Genomic DNA, 10,602 nt, shown 5'->3' with positions numbered 1-10,602 from the left:
CGAAAATGGTTTCTACCATCTACTTATTGTTGTAAAATGAAAATACTTCACAGTTCACTTGCGTTACAGGTTTATTTTTTATTTGCGTCGTTACTTCAAAACTGGAAAGTCAGTTTAATATTCTAATCTTAGATTGTAAAGTATCAGTGAGCTGATAAAATGAAACAATACAAGCTAATAGAAAAACATAAAAAAGATCCAATTTAGTAAAAAATAAAGCAGAAGTGAGAAAAATTCAGTAATGCTGCACAATTTTCTTATAAAGTCAGAAACAGAGGTTTCATGATTTGCCGAATAAAATTGAGCAATTAGGCTACCACCTCTTGTTTGTCAAGAACTAATTGTTGTGATCTCATATTTTCTGCTCTCAAAGACTTCCCTGGCTGTTGGCTCCTGCTTTTGCCCCAAGTCCACTTCTGTCCCACAGCTTCCTCATGGCTGACTTGACCTCTTTGTTCCGAAGTGTGTAGATGAGGGGGTTTAACATGGGGGTAATGATATTGTAGAGCACAGACACGACCTTGTCCACAGAAAACGTGCAGAATGGACGAGCATAGATGAAAATGCAGGGCCCAAAAAAGAGCGTCACCACCATGAGGTGAGAGGCGCAGGTGGAGAGTGCCTTTCGCCTTCCCTCCTTGGAGCGGATCTTAACTAAAATAGCAGTGTAGGAAGAAATCAGCACTACAAAGCAGCTGGTAGATATCAAGCCACTGTTAGACACCATTAACAATTCAATGACAAAGGTGTCTGCACAGGCAAGTTTGATGACAGGGGGAACATCACAAAAGAAGTTGTCCACCTGGTTTGGCCCACAGAAGGGCAGATTGACAGTAAGAATAGTCTGGACAATGGAGTGCACAAATCCTCCCATCCAGGAAGCAGCTACCAACACAGAGCACAGCCCTCGACTCATGATAGTGGTGTAGTACAGTGGACGACAGATTGCAGCATAGCGATCATAAGCCATCACTGAGAGCAGGAGCATTTCTGCAGCCCCTACAAAATGAAGGAAGAAAAGCTGCACAATGCACTGGTTGTAGGGAATGAGCTTTTCTTTATGAAGGAAGTCAACCAGAAGCTTAGGGGTCGTCACACTTGAGTAGCATAGGTCCAGGAATGAGAGGTTTCCAAGAAGGAAATACATAGGTGATGAGTTTAGGTTCCTATCAGAAGCCACTGTCCCCATGATGAGGACATTGCCTACCCAAGTGGATACATAGAAGAAAAGAAATACTACAAATAGCCCTGCTTCAATAGATGCTGTGTGTGAGAAACCTGCCAGGACAAATTCTTTCACCACTTGTGTCCGGTTTTCATCCATTTGACTTGGTTCTATGGAAATATTAAATAATTGAGCATTAGTAATAATATAAATAGATAGGATGTCACTTAAATACAACTGTATACTCATTTCCAAAGGTGTTTTCTCAAAGATACATCTGTATTGGTTACCTGGATGAAATTATTTTCTCCACAGTTGATAGAAATATGTATACTCCAAACAGTTCCAATTTTGAGGCATAATGAAATAGCCGAGATTCGTGTAGCATAAAAACACCTTTCTTCTCAAAGATGTCATTCCTGCAATGCATCTATCAGTACGTTACTAACCACTCTTTTTTGACATTCAGTCTTAAGGAACCCATCATGTTTCCTGGGGGCATTACATTGTTAAAATTAAAAACTTGTGAAAAACAATAAACAAAACCTTGAAGGTAACATTTAGTATTCCAGTAATGAGGCATTGAGGTCTGTATAAGAATTTTTTTGGAGACAGTACCTCTCTATGGAGCCCATGCTGCCCTTGAACTCAGTCATCCTCTTACCTCAGCTTCCCAAGTGCTGGGATTACAGGCCTGTGCCACCATTCCCAGGAAGAGCTGTAGAAGATTTAACCGGAAAGCAAATGCCTGCGTTGTTTTCCATCAAGGTAACACTTGTAGGAATCTAAACTCTACAAATGAAGGAAAAGGATCACATTTCACTTTGGGTTTATTTTTAGTCATTGATCTTTAAGTGTGCTTCCAGAATGCCTGTCAAGCTTATTGTTGACCATAATACATTGTTGTATCATTTATTAGTACCTGTTTATCCAACTATGTGATTTCTGTGGGAACAGGAGCACATATGCTTATAATGATCTAAGTAGAATTGTAAAATAATTATTCAGTCATTCAAATGATTCCCTCTTTGGGCTTTGTTATCAAATCAAATAAAATTAATACATTTCTCTGAGATTAATAACATTGTATTTTGGTGTGAGTCCACATTTGAGTATTTTATTCATTTGTGTGAGCCACGACTGGGAGATGCTACTGCAAGAGATGAAATCCTCGGGGATTCGTGGTAGCTGCTATTGACTCCACTCAGTTCTGCTACAACAGAGCTACATTTTAAAGAACTAAAGTAAAAGTATTTAGAGTATAGATACTAGAGATTCTTTTCTGTTTTATACTTTATGCTCCCTCTCAAGTTATAAACAGGATACTTTCCATTTGAACAAATCAATGAGAATAAGCATTATTTTTAAATCTTAAAGTGAAAGTTAGTTTACAAATTAATAAAACCTGATGCTGCTAAATCAAAGCAAATATGTAAATATATTTTATAGTAATCAAAATATTTTTTAAATGTATGAAGTAAAACAAAATTTTTATATCATTTTATAAAAGATGTTCACAAAAAGACTTAACCTAAGATAATAGTTATAAAATAAATCAAAACAGCATACAATATTATATTTAGAAGTATATTACGATCTCTGTATACTGAAAACTAAATCACACAAGAATCTAGATTAAATACAAAGACAATAAAGAACTTGAGAACTATGATTTTCTTCTTAGTTTCTGAAAGTTTCTAGCTTTCTACAGAGACCTTAGTTATATTAATGATAAATGCATCAACCTTTGTGATATTTTGTGGCTATGCAATTCTATATTTTATTTTTACATGAAAACTTCATATTTTTGGAATTTTCTTTTTTTCAGAAAGTTACTCATTATTTATCCTCAGTTTATTTAAATTTCAGGTAAAATTCTTCTTATTTAAAACCATATAGTTTTAAGAATATTGGTGTTGATTAGGATGTAAATTCAATTATGTGTTATCTTTTCTCTTTGATTTTATAGGTTAGATTCCTACAAGAGTTATACTGATAGAAAAACAAACAAATACAGATTTCCCTTTTATCAGTTAGTCTTCTATAGATCGTACTTCTATTTGCAGCAATAAGAAATAATTTAGGCTTTATTTAAAAAACAAGTTTTTAATCATGGGTTTATTTTAGGAAAAAAATTTCACTATTCAGTTTTTAATGTTTAAATTTTTTGAACAGTTATTACTAAAATTTATACACATAGAAAACATGAAAAATATTATTCTTAATTTCAAGAAGCAGAAGTTGTTTACTTTGGCAACTTTTTAAAATAAAGTTTGGCTTAAGTGTTAAAATTCTGCTCATGCAGTATGACATACTCCTGAAAAGCCCACAGTTGACAATAAAAGTTGATCTTCAAGCAAAGTCCTAATGATTTGAGCATAAAGAAAGGTTTTCATATTGTAAACTTGAAGTCAAATTACCAACCTCATGTCCATAGAAGGCAAATGATGAAGCCCTGCCATACCAACACTCTAGATGCATCCCAGATGTTATAGAAGCACAAAGATAACTGAACATATAGGGCCCTGATTACACTGACCCCCTTAAGTGATTTTTATGTTTGGAGATTTAGGGATTCAGGGACATACAGTAAAATCACAATGGGGGTCATTAAAAAAAATAATTTCAACTTTGTACCAGAGACTGTGCCAGAACAGAAAAACTATATATATATTTTGGGGTGCAAATAGTAGGACTTGAGGATAAAAATCAATGCATAGAGAAAAATATATATGATCATTTCAAGAGTGCCCAGTGAATCTAACTGGGAGGTGAACGCTGTGTGGACCCCAGACTGAGTCTGATGAGGACAAGAAGACGTCAAGGAAGAACTGGCCGCAGGTTCTTTGGGTTTCTCCTGCCGTCACTCCTTGGCTCTGCCACTTTGTGCATCTGGAGTCACTTTTTCAACTTTACATTTCATGTCATTTTTTCAAATATTTCAAAAACATGTGAAGCAAGTTTTTCTTTTCCTCCACTGATACCTCCACACCTCCTGGAGGAGAGTAAAGGCGTTTGCCTGACAATGTACTGTGTGTGTGCTCATGTGATGTATCCATATATAGTTTTTTTGTCTGATACATAATTATTATCTTTCAAAAACTGTTGACTATTTCACTATTCACTATTTCACTATAATAAAAAAAGATATGAGATTGATGATCATGTAATCATCTATCATTTTATCCATATATTACAAATAGTTCCTCTATGAACAATTTATAGTTCCTTAGATTGTCACTGAGTATCTGTAAGGGATAGAGATCTAAAGATTAATTCAGACACATTTTGACAGATACTTAAAAAATACTATGCTATACTCTCATGACCACATGTGACAGTATTTTCACATTTTTAAAATTAATTATCAATTCTCTGAATTTAATTATAACATTGAAAATATGATGGAAACCCATTTCAATTTTTGTTTGCCTCATATCAGTATGAATGACTGTCATTTTAGGTTTTATTAATTACAATATTTTATTTTAAAGTATCACGTTAATTTGTTTATTTGATTCCTGATAGTTTTTATATATTCTTAATCAATATACAGAAGTTCTCAAGACATTAAGTGTATTGCACTATACAAATGCTTAATATTTAGACCTCATCTAAATGTACAATTACTTGCTTTTATACTAATACAACTTACTACAGATGCAGACATTAACAGTGTGACAAATGACTTGCTCATTTTTGTTCTTAGTAATCACTGTTTTTTTATTTATTCTGCCCAAGTTTGAGCTTCATATAAATTGAATTATAACACATATACTCTGTGTATTTTATTTCTTTGATTTGACACTGTGAATGTGATGCTTACTGCACTTATGATGTGTATCATTGTGCGTATTTCTGATGAGGTTTACTGTTTCTTTCATGGTATAAGCATATCATAATTTGCTTATGCATTATAATATTGGACTTTTGCATGGTTTCTCATTTTTGAAATACACAAAATCTCTGCTGCAAACATTACTATACATTTTAATACATAATAGAAATTTGTCATGGATATATATATTGAGTGAAACTTTTCAGATGTAAGAAAGATAAATGCTTATCTTTTGTTTTTTTTGTCTTTTTGGAACCAGGGATTAAAGTCAGGTCCTTGCACTCGAAAGGCAGGCTACAGAACACTGAGCTAAATCCCGGCCCTGATAAATGCTTACCTTGATAAGAAACTGCCAAACATCCTTCTAGATAGATGTAATAATTTGCATTTAACCAGTATTAAAAGAGATTGTATTGCTTTGTTTCATCAACATTTATCATATGTCTTTAGAGAGTTCTTTGAAAGAAAATGTACAGGGGAATTAGAAAAGATGAAAAGGTATAATGAAAAATACCTTATATATATGGAAGAAATGTGCACAATGAAACCCATATTGGGTATAATTAATATGCATTAATAAAAACTTTAAAATTATTGTAGTCATTCTTTTTTTGTCTATTTGTACATTGGTAATTCGCTCTTTTACATGATATGCCTTGGTTCTTATTTTTTCCCCATTCCCCTGCCCTCCCTCCAACCCCTATACTCTTATTTACAAAGACTTTGTTTCCACTTTTTCCTTTTCTCATATTATTTCCTTTAGCCTAATCCTTCTAGATTCCCTTCTCCTTTAGACCTTTAGGAAGAAAAGGTCTGAAGTTGTTTCATTGTGCTTTTTAGAACTCCCTTTGCTACAGAGGATAGTGAGGAGGGACATTTGCCTCTGAGACACTTGCTATTTTGGAGGCAGAAAGCAATGTCTTTATTTAACAGGCACAGGCCTGGTCTGGATAATTCCTCAATACCAGGCAAGCTGTGCCAAAAAGTTACTTTTATATAGTGTTGTAAACTGCTGATACAGAAGCAGAGTAAGCAGTTGATTGGTTATGTATTATATAATCATGATTTCATTAGATACTGCAAGTCCAAATTCAAAGTGAGACCACATCATTTGGGGTAGGGTCTACTTGATATATCTTTAGCTAGGTCATTAGTTTAATATAGGGGCTACCAAGGGGAACAGACAAGGAGAGATGATACCAGAGGTGCTTTTCAGTTCAGGCTCGGGTCAGCTGGAATGGAGTCAGCTTGGGCCATACATTCATGATTTGCATGTCTTAGACTGATGACAGGCTCACTGTGCTATATTACTGCTGTGCTTCTGTTGGTAGTCCGTGTGATAGTAGCATTAGTTCACAGAGGGGACAAGGTAAAGACCCTCATGCTGGTTCTCACTGTACCAAGACCCTGTATGGAGCCCAGTGCCCTAAGACCAGGACATGTCAGGAATGTGTCTTTTACATCTCAACAAAGTTGAAGAATTGGGCAGACTTCCCTTATTAAACTGTACCAACCCTGTATGGAGCCCAGTGCCCTAAGACCAGGACATGTCAGGAATGTGTCTTTTACATCTCAACAAAGTTGAAGAATTGGGCAGACTTCCCTTATTACAAATAAGGCTGAGCAACAGCACAGCCTGGCTAGATAACCAGCTATATTTTTTGCAGTGCAGGCAAGAAATTATGTGAATCATTTCAGACTACAGAAATTTGCAATTAAAGTTAACTCCGTATTTCAGATTAACCCATACAACACTCTCCTTTTCACCATGACTCTATGGAACAGACACAGTAAAAGTGGGCTTTCTTGTCTTGTTCCTGAATTTAAATTTCTGTCTTTCACACTAACTCTCGTATTTTTTGTCCTTAGGCACATACTGCTTTGCCCCATGCTGAGATATTTATCTTCTAATTCTAGTGTCATGAATGCTTTTATCCTGGAAGTTCGTCACATGTTTTTTCTGCCTCAATTGTTCTGTACCTCTTTTCTGCTGATGTGCTCTATTATGCTGATTGATTTCCATATGTTGAAACATCATTGCATCAGGGTTTATAATCTCTTTTATAATCCACCTCTCATCTATCTATTTATTGTACTTGGAATTGACCCCAGCATCCTCACACTTATCTATGTCTCCCTGCTTTTTTAAAAAGAAATTTATTTTGAGACAAGTTTTCAGTAAATTATTAGATAGCCCAGACCCAGCTTGAAATTATGATTCTCATGTTTCTGCCTCCAAGATGCTGAGATTACAAGCATTGAAAACCACACCTCAATTCATAATCCCACTAATATGCTTCTATTTAGAAGAGGTAGTGTTAAAATTATCTCTGTTCAAAAATAATATAATATTTTGCTGAGGATTTTTTATTTGATATTCATAAAAGATATTGGCCTATTGTTTTTTTTCATATAGCGTTTTTGGCTCACTTTTATATCAGAGCAATGCTGGGCTTAAATAAAGAAATATTCCTGCCCTAGCTGCACAGGAAGCTTTCCAGCTCCCATGGCCTTCATTAGAACAGGCCTATGAGGACCGCCAAGCCACAGGGCACCTCTGCAGCATCCACGCCCAGTGCTCTCAAGCCTCCTGCTTGTGCCAATAGCTGGATCCACACTGCAGAGGTGCAGCTGGACATAAGGCCATTTTACTGAGAACCAGAAGATAGAACAGAAGTGAAAAACTACAATAAAGACACATCAGACCTCCATAGTTGGCAAGTTGGAGGAATCACCACCTTCCATCAGAACTTGAACTATCTTCAGGGCAAAGGCATTGGGACCCTGTAGTACAACCTTAGCAGTGTTCAATCCTGCAGGGGGTCAGGGAGCTCACCGTGGGCCTTGAAGCCAGAATTCAGCCTGAATCTCAGGGGTCTGCATCGGCAACTGAGACTAAATGACTTAGTTCTGCACATTGCTGCCCACATTGTCAATTGTGACAACAGAGGTATACCCTGAAAGAGGCTCTTCAAATATATTTCTTTCTTTTCCTATTTTAATTTTTATTTTGAAAATTTTATTTTTCTGATCCTGCAAATTTTTCTGTCTACTTTTTCCCGCACAGGCTCTTGCTCCCCCACATGATTCTTGATCTCCATTTTTTGTTCCTGTTCATGCCCTAATTTGAATTTCTTCTTTCTTTTGATTTTCTCCACTCTTTTTCCTTCATTCTAATGTCATTACTTTCAAAGGAAAGTGAGTATAATTTCTAGCTTCCCTATTACTGTTAAATTGTTCTATTCTTGTCTTTGTTATTGCACTGTCTTTCCCTCTTGTCTTCAACAGTTTCCTAGAGTTTGTGTGATCATCCTGTGTCCTCTGGCTTCACTTGAAGCCTTTTCCTATTCTTCTGCCTATTTATTCCTCTACTCCTAATTACTTCTAAGTCCCCATCCTGAAGGGTAAAGTGGCTGTATTGAAGAGTTTATTCACTATAAACATATTTTGGGCTTACTTGATTTTGATTCAGTTCACATGGTTGAAAGGTGTTAGATTAATAACTACCACAAATTATCAATTTCTAAGCTGTGCTTGGTACCTTTGTGTTGCTGATCATATTAATTGTGCTAAAAGGTTGTGATTGATTTATTGATTTGTCCTTTCTCATATTATAAAAATGAGAATGTCTAGGGGTTATTAAGACTCAAAACCTAAAGAGTAGCTGTATAGGGAAAATCAAACTACTAACCCAGGAATTAAACCAACGCCAGTCCAACAACAAATATAAAAATGAGAAAACACTTAAGCAAGTCACAAAGACAGGCTTCCAGTTCACCAATGGCAAATTCTATGGGAAACCCTTTGGGAAATCTGATAATCAGCCACCAGGACACCCTGAACTCATAGTATAGGAAGTAACAAAAGAGATCAATTAGGCTCTAGAAAAATTCAAAACTGAAAAAAATTTCTGTTTGCAGTCAGTGACCTCAAAAAGAGAGATCGCTTAAAAACAGTAAGGGATCATGAGAAATTGATACAATATCTCGTATATGATACTAGAAGAATAACATAAGACTGAGAGGAAGCCAGGAAATAGCAGGAGGAAATACAAATGACTTAAAAGTGCTGCTCACAGAATGCATGACAGAAAATTTCCCAAACAGGGGAATGAATTGAACATACAGATAAGTGAGGTATATAGGACTCCATCTAGCCATGATTAAAAAATATACACCTACACTTATAATACTCAAGGTCCCAGAAACCCAATAGGAGAACAAAATACTACAAGCAGTTAGAGAAAAGAAATAAATTGCATGCATAGGAAGGCCCATCGGAATCACAGCAGACTTTTCAACAGAAACCCTCCAGTCAAAGAGAGCCTAGATGAGGGGTTTCAAGTCTGAAGAAGAAAACCTCCAACCTAGACTGATGTACCCTGCACAACTCTCTTTTGAAATGGATAGGGAAATAAGAGACTTCCAAAACAAAGAACAACTGAGAAACTTCATGAACACCAACCAGCACTATAAACAATTCTAAACAATTACCTAGAAAAAGATAATGAATGTCACAACACCATGAGGAGCAAATCAACTTAGCAAAGCAAGAAACTAAAGGGGGAAGGGAAAAATTAAAAAGAGTCAACAACAGGATGATAACATGACAATGATAAGTCAATACGTACCAGTTAAAACCATCCATGTCACTGGCTTCAATTTACCAATCAAGAGAAACAGTCTGACAGAATGGATTAAGAAGCAAAATCCAACAAAATATTCTATGCAAGATACAAACCTAGTTTAAAAAGAAAATCATGGAGTAAAAGTGAAAGGATGGATACAGTTTTCCATGTGACAGGAGCCCAGAAAAAAATCAGTGGTAGCTATCTTATTTACAGACAAAGTAAATTTCAAACCAAAACTGATTAAAAGAGACAAAGAAGGCCACTAAATTTATGTAAAGGGAACAATTCAAGAGGAAGAGATGACAGTAATAAATATATATGCACCAAATTTGATGCCCATAAAAATATAAAAAACAAATATTAAGTGACATGAAAAACCAAATAAGCACTAATACAATTGTAGTGGGGACAAAAATACTCCACCCATCACAAATAAACAAATCATCTAGGCAAAAACTCAACAATGAAATATTAGAACTGAATCAAGCTTTTCAACAAATGGACTCAAGAGGTGTATATAGAGTGTTCCAACCCACAAATTCAGAATACACATTCTTACCAGCTGCACATGGGACTTTCTCCAAAAGAGACCATATTCTTGCTCATAGAATAAGTTTAAATAAATTCAAAGGAATCACAGTTATCCCATATATACTATCAGACCATAGTGCAAGTAAGCTGGAGATCAGTTGCATGAGAGATCATAAGAACTTCACAAACATGGAAATTGAACCACACTCTCCTGAAAGATCAATGGGTCACAGAGGAAATTAAAGAATAAGTTAGTTTTTAAAAATAAATGATACATTTCTTGATTTACATATGTTGAACCATCCATGCATCCCTGAAATAAATCTGATTTGGTCAGGATGTATGATCTTCTTCTTTTTTTTTTTTTAATTTTATAGAGTTTATTGGTACATTTTAGGGATACAGTACAGTTACATTCATTGTTGGGATCATGTACCT

The 10,602-nt window shown here is 35.4% G+C and overlaps 1 protein-coding gene across 1 annotated transcript; it reads right to left on the bottom strand.

Moving 5' to 3' along the window:
• Positions 1 to 367: 367 nt before the first annotated feature.
• On the bottom strand, positions 368 to 1,324 carry LOC104858971 (olfactory receptor 4Q2). Its single transcript, XM_010619447.1, has one exon. It carries the CDS (start codon positions 1,322 to 1,324, stop codon positions 368 to 370), a length of 957 nt encoding a protein of 318 aa, XP_010617749.1.
• Positions 1,325 to 10,602: the final 9,278 nt, after the last annotated feature.

The sequence above is a fragment of the Fukomys damarensis genome, unplaced genomic scaffold (assembly GCF_012274545.1).
Source record: "Fukomys damarensis isolate Sample0158 unplaced genomic scaffold, DMR_v1.0_HiC HiC_scaffold_17, whole genome shotgun sequence".
NCBI lineage: Eukaryota > Metazoa > Chordata > Mammalia > Rodentia > Bathyergidae > Fukomys > Fukomys damarensis.
The sequence above is the reverse complement of the archived record's forward strand: the minus strand, read 5'-3'. Positions and strand labels throughout refer to the sequence as shown.

Coding starts and splice junctions, on each gene's coding strand:
- LOC104858971 (XM_010619447.1), bottom strand. CDS start 1,324: ATGGATGAAAACCGGACACAAGTGGTGAAAGAATTTGTCCTGGCAGGT.